General features: G+C 46.6%; 2 protein-coding genes across 5 annotated transcripts in view; both read right to left on the reverse strand.

The window, feature by feature from the left end:
* Window positions 1-5006, reverse strand: part of LOC122373507 — a 71219-nt gene extending 66213 nt beyond the window's left edge. Inside the window, exon 1 of the mRNA XM_043351636.1 lies at window positions 4905-5006. The gene's annotated coding sequence lies outside the window, so the exon portion shown is untranslated. The remainder of the gene's footprint in view (window positions 1-4904) is intronic.
* Window positions 1-5116, reverse strand: part of LOC122373504 — a 29816-nt gene extending 24700 nt beyond the window's left edge. Inside the window, exon 1 of one of the 4 annotated variants that reach the window (XM_043351632.1) lies at window positions 5069-5116. Coding sequence is in view for 1 of the 4 variants with exons in the window: in XM_043351630.1 (XP_043207565.1) it covers window positions 1283-1286 (4 nt within the window). In the remaining 3 variants the exon portion in view is untranslated. Of the gene's footprint in view, window positions 1-1226; window positions 1690-5050 lie in introns of those variants that run through there. The other 3 variants (XM_043351633.1, XM_043351631.1, XM_043351630.1) reach the window with 3 other exon arrangements.
* Between the last annotated feature and the right edge of the window lie 7507 nt (window positions 5117-12623).

Consider the following 12623-nt stretch of genomic DNA (forward strand, 5'->3'; position numbering starts at 1 on the left):
CACTTCAAAGTTTGTCTGTATCAAAGGTGTCTGGTGTTCTAGTCTCCAATGGCGGAGCGTAGTTGCAGGCGGTGCCTGACACCAGGTGACGTGGGAAACTCCTCTGTTCAATGTTTGAGCTAATAGACGGATTTTTAAGGTGTGGAACAGCGTATTTATTATGCCTTCTTTATCTGAGTTTTTGCCTCTATCCCCTAACCCGGAAACTAATCTTAAAACTGGGTTGTGAACCATAATGAATCTTTGCTATACCTGTTAATCTATGACAAACCAGATGCCATACTGTGAAAAGAACATTTAAAACGCAATGCACAATGCCTAGCATTTTTTTGTGATGCTGTAGCTCAATAATTTCAGTAGTTATGGGCCTGTATTTCTGATAAGAACATAACAACTAAGAAAATAAGGAGATTGGATAAAGAAGACATAGCGAAAATGTGTTGTTCATCACCACGAAATACAGTCAATAATCTTGAATAGTGCAGGGCTGGGATTGGGCTCAAAATATTCTCCCTCCCCTTGGAAGTGAGGTTATGGAAATAATATAGTAAGGTGCAGGTTATCTGACTTGGAGCAACCATTGCTTTCATGTGTTGATCGTCAAGCAATGATCAGGACATTTCTCATTTTCCCAGATTGAAGCATGCGGTATTAACAGCTTGAAATTCGAGTGTAAACATTGGCAGCATTTTCCTTCTGTAGCACTCATAAGCAGAGCTCTGTTCGTACCCCGTTTATTTATCAGCAGGCTGCGACCATGCTGCTGCTTCTTGGCTCCTCATTGGTTGAATTCAAGAATTCACACCCCCTATCCCTGAGAGCCTAGCCTGTATCCCGACACAAGAGCTCGATGAGAGCGGGATCCCCAGGCCAAGTGGCCTTTATAAACCCGATCACCACAAAGGTAAGGTAAAGTAAGGTAAGTGGTCTATTCATTAGACCAATGGGAGGCCAAGCCGCGCCAGCAATAACTTCCTGATATGGGGAAAACCGACAGCACGCTGATATAAAAACAGCGACCGAACAGGGCCCAGGTAAGGGTTTCGGGGTGACACTCGTTCATCAACGGCATCTATGGGTGAACAGCTGAAGCAGCCACAATAAGTGACTGGATTTATTATCCGAGGACTTATAAAGCGGATTCCACTGTAGTGTTTTCTCACCAATACGCATAGGTATCTTGCGGGGTTCTGCATTATAATCTGAAAACTCGTTTTTTTACTCACCCTAAAAAATACAACAGGTATTCAGAGCACTAGCCACAGCCACTTTGTTGACTTACCCATGACAAATCCGATAGCAAAGTATCCACTATCAAGAAACAACCTGAACAGAAATGGACGCCGACCAAGGACGCCGACGAAACGCCAACGATTTGAATAGTCAAAGTGAAGTGCTGAATTAAATTATATAATTCACAAACGCATCAACAAATTTTTTGATAAAATGATACCTCAACCATAAAATTTGGAGAACGAAAAACAATTCAATACATTCATAATCTGTATCGCTTTTAAATTCATACACAAATTATTAACTAATATTCATAATATTAATAAAATATCAATCACACAATCATCACTAATCGGTCAATCTTCCGGTTCCCGGCTGTCCCTATGCTAAATGCCACCCGCGACGTTTACTACAATATGGTGCTAAACACGGCCGTGTTTACTACGAATGAGTGGTAAAAATCCCTTTCCCTGTTACTACAGATCAGTTGGTGACATACCAGGGAAATAAGCTAAAATTAGAGCGCTCTTTTTATTGCTCCTGCCCCATGTTGAAGAGATACCCCTAAAAGCGTGATCTTTTATCGGCCCTTACGCGGCAGGGCAGTAATTCTCAGACCGGTGGATGGTATCAATAGAAAGAGAATGCGTCAAAGATTAACATGAATTAATTAAAATAACATTAAAATGTCAATTAAGCGTGGAAATTAGTCCCAAACATAAGCTGATTATTGCTCCTACCTCGGCGACGGCGCTCCCCGCAGTCGGCGGAGAAGCTAAAATAAAAGCCACCATCCTCCTCCGTAAGTCAATTTTAGAGCGGCCGAGTGGGCCGATGCGGGGCCACCAAACTGAGGTGAGACGTGGCTAGTAATTGCAAACCGCCATAGAAATCAATATCTTAAGACGTACAATATGGGATGATTACTCTGAAGCTGGAGTGAAAGCATGAGTAGATTGCAAGAAACGAAATGCATAGATTGGTTGAATTATGTACAATAGGCACAGCTCAGATGAAGCCATTTCTATGATGTTGACATATGACATAACCCTTCCTCTCTTCACCTATGACCTAAGTGCATTGGCAGTTACCGGCATAGTTTTTGAGCACGAGTGTAATTCGCCATCGGACCGCAATACATGTTGCTAGGCTGCTGCAATTACAACGAACATACGAATACTGCCTTCATTTGTAGACGTTTGTTTTTTAGGCGGTCTTTGACGTGCAAGGGGGCATACCTGTCGACAACTTGAGTTTCTCCGAATTTCAAAAACTCCCAGAATTTCAATTCCTTATGCACTGTTGTAGGTACAGCTATGTTCACAAGTTTTCGTTTCCCCCTGTTCTAAAAAGGATGATATTTGTCGATTTCGTGCGTCGCTGATAGGAGGGTGCGTTTAATAATTAGGCCCAACGCTTTCTGCATCCGCGAGTACCTTCAAAAGGGAACAACAGTTTCCATTTATTACACTATGGGACATGTGACAAAATGACCACTGGAACACGCATGAAACGGAGCTCATATTCCTAAAAATGTCTACAATCACTTCTTTTCTGACACTATTAGCAAATACCATCTCAAGTTAGGTGGTTGACAGACAGTCAATGGAGATCTGGGGAGACTGAGTGATGCCAATTCACCACTTAACTGATAATGAGGGCCGAGGGAAGAGAAACATGCAACATGCACAACTGACAACTTGACAAGTGACAAAACACTACCACTATTGCGCAGTGCACAACAAATTACAGCAGCCAGCCCAAAAATGCTTTTGGTGGCTAATTGCAAAACAAGTCACTAATAAATGTCTTAGTTGCAGCTGAACACTGCACAATAATCACACTGTTCACACATTGAGTGAGATGCCACAGGTGGTTTGAATCACACTTTGGTTCAACTGCAAATCTGAAGTGTTGTCATGAGATTCATGCCTCCATGATCACAGCACTTTGGTTGTGATTGGCATAACACTTGTAGTCTGCAGAGTTCCACATGAACTGCAGACACCTCATCTGGTGGTCTTCATGTTGCTCAACTTCTTCAGGAGGCAAATGTCGACCACCCAGCGGAAGCATGGTCCTGCAGAAAAGAAAGGTAATGCATAAGGTACAAACATTATCTGCTGAAACAGCTCCTTCTGTTGGCTGTTATTAGACTTTTAACATAGGTAACATAACAACATGTATTCCATGTATATTACATTTGTTGAAGTAAAATACTGCCGGCTATTTCAAAACCAGAAAATGAAATTATATTGTGGCATAATTCACCTGCTCAGCTATCAGTATCAAATAATAATTAATTAAATATTTGGCATATTCTATATAACACATTCATAGAATATTCTACTTCACGTCACAAGGACTCACAATCTTTCTGTTGGCTGTTTGATTGACGCATTAACTAAGTTTGTCTTAGGTTTTATTATTGCAAAAAATTCATATTGCATTATTGTATCAAAATACTGCCAGCAATAACAAAACAAGAACATGAAATGCCAATGAGCAAGCCGCCTTTCCATAAAATGGATTACTTTGAAAGGAATTTTAGTTTCTTTTAAGGAAAAGGAGAAATGATTATCAGGTAATTATCAGAAAACCACTCAACCAGCAAGTGGCTGGGTGGTTTCACAGCAAACATCAAGTCAAAACATATACTAACATCTATCTAACAATTGAGCCATTTGACTACTACAAGGATATGTGAGCAAAATAAGAATCCAATTATCCAATGTTGACTTCCTTGCAAAGTTTATGCCTTATTTTATGAAAATGTGTCACTAGAATATGATACTTTTCATCGAATATTATTTAATTTACGATTTATTTCGATCGGAATGCACATGGAGTCCCGCGCCATTTTCGTCGACGATGAATATGATCGTGTTTCATGAAGAGATAAGGGGTTTCAATGGTCTTTCAAAGCAATAATTTGATGCAAAAATTTGTAGGAAATAATATGAAGCTGGTTCAAATGGCCATCAACCATTTAAAACACCGAAAATACTCACAACTCCGTCCCGACGACCACGCAGCACCGCGCACGCCACACTACTGGCACAATGCCAAAACTGCTGTCACAGCGGAAATGTTTTTTTTCTCGATTGCAATTGTGGAATTATTTATTAAACAGAAGATGATCTTTCCGAAAAACCGACTGATTTCATACACAGATGCATGGAAAATAAAAAAATCCCGGTAAGTTTATTTGTATTGTTTTGTCGATTTTGACATGCTCCTAGTTTGCAGCCATATTTCGATTTGTTCTACAGGGAGTTCAGAATTATTTCAGGACCAATCTTTTCCTCATTCATTTTCCCGTCGATCATGAAATTTTTAGAGCGGAACAATTGGTTTCCAGGCGGTCCGAGCGGTTTTCGTGAGAAGGGTGCAAAAATCGGCGTCATTTTTAGAGCCTCGACACCAGCTCAACACAGGACCCTATGGGAGACGGTGAAGTAGCGGGAGCAACAAATAGAGCGCTCTAATTTTAGCTTATTTCCCTGGTGTGTCACCGACTGAGATGGGTAGTAAAAACCTTCGAGGATGTGTTGGAAAAATCATATGACTGATGCTCTATCCATGCAAGAATAATTAAAGGATTGTGGTGTGCACAAAAAAAAACATGGGAACTGAATTAAATCTAAAACAGGCATGCCAAGCAAATCTACCTTTGGTGCCGCCTATTCTTCATCAGCGTCAACAGTGCAACATGTCTAAGGCTAACGTAGCCAAATTACAATAGATAAGCATATTTCAGCACTTGTTCCACAGTCTACACATTCCAAAGAATGCCGTGAACAAAAAAGATTAGCACTTTTCGGTCGAAAAATACCACAAAATCAGTCTCAAATACCCCCCCCCCCCCCCTCCCGTAGTGTTTACACAGCGCCGCAGATTCCCGCCCTCACAAACATGGCGGCCAGTCGCACGCACTAAAACACTGCCAATGTCCCATCTAGTCTTTTATATCTATGCGTATCTTGGTCCTATTCGCTTCTAAGCCTGTTTCCCAGCGGATTTTGTTCGGACCGCCGATTCGTATTAGCAGGTGGATACATGAGTCGGTAGTACGCTCCTGATTCGCATTAGCGGTGAATCCGATCGTGATACGTATTTGCTTTGCTCATGTAACCGCGGATCGGATCGCCGATTCGTACTAGCAGGTGGCTACATGAGTCGGTAATGCGTTCCTAATTCGAATTAGCGGCTAAATACGTATTTACTGTGCTCATGTAACCCCGATATATAACTCAGGAACTACTGGACCGTCGGAACGAACGAAACACCATTCGAATCAAGGGGTACGATCTTATCAGCCGTTTCGAAGCTCGTGACCCCAGGTGACCTCGGTGACCTCAACAGGTCTACTCGGCATTGACGCCTAATGCAGCCATTCTATAACTCAGGAACTACCCAGTAAACATGCCGACGTCGGCCCAACGTCGGTTCAACCTCGGCCCGACATCGGCTGGACGTCGGATATGCCCGCATGTTCCGATGTCCAGCCGAAGTCCAGCCGACGTCGAGCCGACGTCGGGCCGAGATCGTTTGGTGAGGTTGACGAGATCGTTTGTCGTTGGACCGACGGGGCCGACGTCGGCATGTTTATTGGGACAACGCGCCAAAAATATCAACCGGCGGCGGGATTCGAGCCCCCCAGTCGCCGACGTCGGCATGTTTACTGGGACAACACGCCAAAATCATCGGCCGGGGATGGGATTTGAACCCCGTGTCATTCGAACGCGAGGTTAGTGCGCTAACCACTACACCACGCAGCCAGCTAACGAAGTTGGTTTGTTTTGTTGGGTTATGCCCTTTCGGTCTGACAAGACCATTTCAGAGCCGGAAGGATCATAGGATGGAGACATTGATCTTCTTGGCGAGCACCCTGGGTCCAGTTCATATAGAGTCCCTGGTCCCATTGCTGTTACGTGACACTTATTGGAAAGGGCGACCCCACAATGGATTCATATAGCCACTCATATAGGTACCGGGGTTACATGAGCAAGTAAATGCGTATCAGGAACGGATTTTCCTATTCGCTCACCATTGTAGTCCGTTTGTAATGCGTATTAACTCTGCTCATGTAACCCCGAGCTTACACACCTGCACCAACGTTTCCCAAAGTGTCCCTTTGATAAGTGGCACTTTGGCAAAGTGACACTTGCCGACTGGCCTTTTATATGAACTGGGCCCGGCCCTGGTGAGTTGCCGGGGCTGAGCCTGACCAAAGGATAGGCCGAGCAGCCCCCAAGCACTCACCGCACCCGGCTACGGGCGAGCTCGGCTTACGGGCAATCCCAACCAAATGGGATAAAGTTTCCCGTCCAGTCCGGAGCAGGGGGTTGCGGCGTGGAGGAAGATTTGAGTTTCCTGGGGATATTTTGAATACAGAAGCTCTTTATGAAACATGAAACATGTATTTTATATTATTTTAACGGTCAAAACAGCGGCCGATGTCGGTCCGACGTCGCCCCGACGTCGGCCCGACGTCGACTGGACCTCAGCAATTGATCTCGGTCCGACGTCGGCTGGACCTCGGCTGGACGTCGGAACATGCGGGCATATCCGACATCCAGCCGACGTCGTGCCGAGGTTGGACCAACGTCGGGCCGACGTCGGCATGCCGATGCCGAGTTGCCGACGTCACCCCGACGTCGGCCGACGTCGGGCCGACGTCGGCATGTTTACTGGGTACTGAGCCGATCGCGACGAAAACACCACCAGTCGAATCAGCGTTTGCGATTTCACCAGCCGTTTTGAATATGGTGACCTCAGGTGACCTCGGTGACCTCAAAAGGTCAACTTTACGTTTTCGCCTATTGCAGCCATTCTATAACTCAGGAACTACTGGGCCGATCGCGACGAAAACACCACTAGTGGAATCAGCGTATGCGATTTCATCAGCCGTTTCGAATATGGTGACCTCAGGTGACCTCGGTGACCTTGGGAGGTCACATGACCGTTGTGGCCTATGGCAGCCATTCTATAACTTAGGAACTACTGGGCTGATCGCGACGAAAACACCACCAGTCGAATCACCGTATGCGATTTCATCATCCGTTTCGAATATGGTGACCTCAGGTGACCTCGGTGACCTTGGGAGGTCACATGACTGTTGTGGCCTATGGCAGCCATTCTATAACTCAGGAACTACTGGGCCGATCGCGACGAAAACACCACCAGTCGAATCAGCGTATGCGATTTCCTCAGCCGTCTCGAATATGGTGACCTCAGGTGACCTCGGTGACCTTGGGAGGTAACATGACCGTTGTGGCCTATGGCAGCCATTCTATAACTCAGGAACTACTGGGCCGATCGCGACAAAAACACCACCAGTCGATTCAGCGTATGCGATTTCATCCGCCTTTTCGAATATGGTGACCTCAGGTGACCTCGGTGACCTTGGGAGGTCACATGACCGTTGTGGCCCAGTAAACATGCCGACGTCGGCCCAACGTCGGTTCAACCTCGGCCCGACATCGGCTGGACGTCGGATATGCCCGCATGTTCCGACGTCCAGCCGAAGTCCAGCCGACGTCGAGCCGACGTCGGACCGAGGTCGTTTGCCGAGGTTGACGAGATCGTTTGTCGTTGGACCGACGGGGCCGACGTCGGCATGTTTATTGGGACAACGCGCCAAAAATATCAACCGGCGGCGGGATTCGAGCCCCATGTCATTTGAACGCGAGGTTAGTGCGCTAACCACTACACCACGCAGCCAGTTAGCGAATTTAGTTTGTTTTGTTGGGTTATGCCCTTTCGGTCTGACAAGACCATTTCAGAGCCGGAAGGATGATAGGATGGAGACATTGGTCTTCTTGGCGAGCACCCTGGGTCCAATTAACCCGCGCCCTGCTGGGGGGGGGTGTTTGAACACCCCCCCTTGTGGTTTTTCGCGAATATCTCAAAAACGGCGGCGCGGAGCGCCGCCGTTTTTGGTACACCTTATCATACATCAATTCTACACATGTTGTGAAAATTTCAGACCAAGGTCATTCAAGGTCAGGTCACCAGGTCACTTGAAGTGACCTCACCTCATAAAAAGTTTCAATGTCTGTCATAGCTACACCGAGTGACCGATCGCTTTGAAACTTTCAGCGATTGCTAAGAGCAATAGCATGTACAAAATGTATATCTCAGAATTTTGATATCGATGACCTAAGGTCAGGTCAATTTTGCGACCTCCCCATTATAAGTCAATGGGAGAAAATTGAAATGCGCCTCTTTTGGACAAAAGACATTATAAACACTCCCTAACACCAAATTACAAGTGTTTTAGACACACTGAATATGAAAATGGTGTCCGTGACCCTTGTTTGTGCCCTGAGGTCATCTTAGGTCACGAATGGTATCTAACAGTTTTTCGCAAATAACTTTTGATAGAGGCATGCTAGAGCGATGAAAACGCCTTATATGTGTTCAGCTCGACGATACGGATCGACTGATATGCAACATGACCCTTTCCGGTCAGGTCATGACCTTGACCTGAGGTCAAATTTTCAAGTTGACCTTTCAAGGTCAAGTTATAGTTCATTCGATGCGTCTTGACGAGAGGAACACGATGCCGGTAAAAGTAAGCTCGTACAATGCTTGGGTCAAAAGTTATTGCAGAAAAACTGTTTCCGAAAAAATCGGCCATTTTTGCAGTTTTTGCCCCCTGCAGGCAAAACCGTTGACGTTAGGTCAAGTCTGAGAGAATTATTCAGAAAGGGCGTTAATAGGGCTATCGAATGCGCTTTTCCGCGGCGCTGTAGCTCTATTGGTTCCCGAGTTATGCGTTAGCTTCTTGGAAGTTTTCGACATTCGACCTGGAAATCGGCGAAATTTTGCCTTCAATGACCTCTGGTGACCTGACCTTTGACCTGACCAAAAAATTGACCGAAGTGATTTCGTCATTATTTTTTACGCTCTTTCGAACGCCGCCTTCCGCGTATCGCTACGTGGCCCAGGAGCCGAGTTACAAGGGGGGGTGTTCAAACACCCCCCCCCCCAGCAGGGCGTGGAAATCCAGGACCCCCAGCCGGGCGCGGGTTAAAGGTAGTGTGCCAGCTTTCTTGGACCGTATGGAGTTAATGGCCCAGATAAGGAGAACCGGATTTTTAGAACTTATCCATACCTTCAAAACTCATGGAAACGTCTTAAATTCTTCAAATTTTGAGTACCCCAGTGCGAAATTCGCCCCGACGGGTTGTCGGTCGTACCCCAACCACATTTCACACCACTATGAACAATAAATGCACACACTGAAATCGCTATTACCGATATGCTCATCCAATCAAGTTTCGATAAACCCGTTCATCATCATCTCCTGCGGTTTCGAACACGCCTGTTAGGTGGCTTCTGATGCTCGTTGAGGTCGGAATTTCCAAATACGCGTGGTGCGTCGGGCCGCGCGCTCTGACTTCGGCCAAGAAAAATGCGTCAGCTGATCATTGTCATTTCTGCCACTTGCGTGTGGTGAAATGGGGTCATAACTTATAAGACGGCTTTTTCATATCAATTATTTTACATAAAATCATATTTCAAACCATAAATAATGTTCGACAGCCAAATAAAAGAAACAATACCAATACGGGCTTACAGTTTAAGGCTCGACATTGTGTTGTCTACGATTAGACAGCTGATAACTCATTCCCGTACGTCGTATGGTCGTAACACTATAATGACCTTTGCTTATTGTCACAAGTGCGCCGCATTCGCGATTGTTGCCCGACGCCTGTTTGCAGGTGAGCCCACTACAGTTGTTATACATATCTAAAAACCGAAAAACTTTTAGGCGAAAAAGGCACTATTCCAGGCCCATTTTTGATTTTTTTGCGATATTAGGTAAAAACAGAAGCTTCTTATCCTAGGAAAAATAAAATGGGAAATCTTTCAAAGGTGGCACACTACCTTTAATATAGAAGTCCCTGGTCCCATATTGCTGTTACGTGACACTTATTGGAAAGGGCGACCGCACAATGGATTCATATAGCCACTCTTACACACCTGCACCAACGTTTCCCAAGGTGTCCCTTTGATAAGTGGCACTTTGGCAAAGTAACACTTGCCGACTGGCCTTTCTATATGAACTGGGCCCGGCCCTGGTGAGTTGCCGGGGCTGAGCCTGACCAAAGGATAGGCCGAGCAGCCCCCAAGCACTCACCGCACCCGGCTGCGGGCGAGCTCGGCTTACGGGCAATCCCAAATGGGATAAAGTTTCCCGTCCAGTCCGGATCAGGGGGTTGCGGCGTGGAGGAAGATGTGAGTTTCCTGAGGATATTTTAAATACAGAAGCTTTTTATGAAACATGAAACATGCATTTTGTATTATTTTAACGGTCAAAACAGCGGCCGATGTCGGTCCGACGTCGCCCCGACGTCGGCCCGACGTCGGCTGGACCTCAGCAATTGATCTCGGTCCGACGTTGGCCCGACGTCGGCTGGACCTCGGCTGGACGTCGGTACATGCGGGCATATCCGACATCCAGCCGACGTCGTGCCGAGGTTGGACCGACGTCGGGCCGACGTCGGCATGCCGATGCCGAGATGCCAACGTCACCCCGACGTTGGCCGACGTCGGGCCGACGTCGGCATGTTTACTGGGCCACGACGGTCATGTGACCTCCCAAGGTCACCGAGGTCACCTGAGGTCACCATATTCGAAACGGCTGATGAAATCGCTTACGCTGATTCCACTGGTGGTGTTTTCGTCGCAATCGGCCCAGTAGTTCCTGAGTTATAGAATGGCTGCCATAGGCTACAACGGTCATGTGACCTCCCAAGGTCATCGAGGTCACCTGAGGTCACCATATTCGAAACGGCTGATGAAATCGCATACGCTGAATCGACTGGTGGTGTTTTCGTCACGATCGGCCCAGCAGTTCCTGAGTTATAGAATGGCTGCAATAGGCGAAAACGTAAAGTTGACCTTTTGAGGTCACCGAGGTCACCTGAGGTCACCATATTCGAAACGTCTGATGAAATCGCATACGCTAAATCGACTGGTGGTGTTTTCGTCGCGATCGGCCTGGTAGTTCCTGAGTTATAGAATGGCTGCCATAGGCCACAACGGTCATGTGACCTCCCAAGGTCACCGAGGTCACCTGAGGTCACCATATTCGAAACGGCTGATGAAATTGCATACGCTGATTCGACTGGTGGTGTTTTTGTCGCGATCGGCCCAGTAGTTCCTGAGTTATAGAGTGGCTGCCATAGGCCACAACGGTCATGTGACCTCCCAAGGTCACCGAGGTCACCTGAGGTCACCATATTCGAAACGGCTGATGAAATCGCATACGCCGATTCCACTGGTTGTGTTTCGTCGCGATCGGCCCAGTAGTTCCTGAGTTATAGAATGGCTGCCCTAGGCCACAACGGTCATGTGACCTCCCAAGGTCACTGAGGTCACCTGAGGTCACCATATTCAAAACGGCTGGTGAAATCGCATACGCTGATTCCACTAGTGGTGTTTTCGTCGCGATCGGCTCAGTAGTTCCTGAGTTATAGAATGGCTGCAATAGGGGCCACAACGGTCATGTGACCTCCCAAGGTCACCGAGGTCACCTGAGGTCACCTTATTCGAAACGGCTGATGAAATTGCATACGCTGAATCGACTGGTGGTGTTTTCGTCACGATCGGCCCAGTAGTTCCTGAGTTATAGAATGGCTGCAATAGGCCAAAACGTAAAGTTGACCTTTTGAGGTCACCGAGGTCACCTGAGGTCACCATATTCGAAACGGCTGATGAAATTGCATACGCTGAATAGCAATTCTAGACCTCGTAGCGCAAAACAAAGACCACCATTAGACTCCTCGTGACGAGCTGCATCGAATCAATACCCATCTTTTTTTTTGCAAAATATCAACTTTGAAATTGGACCTAACTTGACCAGACATTGACCTGACCTTCACCAGAACATAACCTAAACTGGCCCCAAAGGTTGCCTGACCCACATAAATCATTTGCCATGTAAAATGGACCATAAAACATGCATCACACGACACTTTCGTATTGTGACCTTCAGTGACCTGACCTCTGTGACCTGACCTGGTGTCAATGACCTCAGATAGCAAAATATGTGTTATACGGACCATTCCCCCAGCGATGATTTTCAATAACATGCCTTTTACTCGATTTTACAAGACATTTCTTGAAATGCCTATAAACGGTGAAAGTTCGACATTTGGCCTGACCTGTGACGTCATCGGTTGAAGCGAGGTCAATATAATTTGGTCACAAGGTAGTTCCGTGTAAGGGCTATCCAACGCCGTTTGAATTTTGAAAATCGGCCGGTAACTTTCCGAGATCCTAGGGGGGACCGAAACGCCCCCCCCCCCCTTACGGGTGGAATAGGGTCAACCGATAGCCCTACGGGGCGCGGGTTAACTGCACCTCTTTTAGCA

Source organism: Amphibalanus amphitrite, unplaced genomic scaffold, assembly GCF_019059575.1.
Source record: "Amphibalanus amphitrite isolate SeventyFive unplaced genomic scaffold, NRLGWU_Aamphi_draft 001506F_arrow, whole genome shotgun sequence".
In the NCBI taxonomy this organism is placed as follows: Eukaryota; Metazoa; Arthropoda; class Thecostraca; order Balanomorpha; family Balanidae; genus Amphibalanus; species Amphibalanus amphitrite.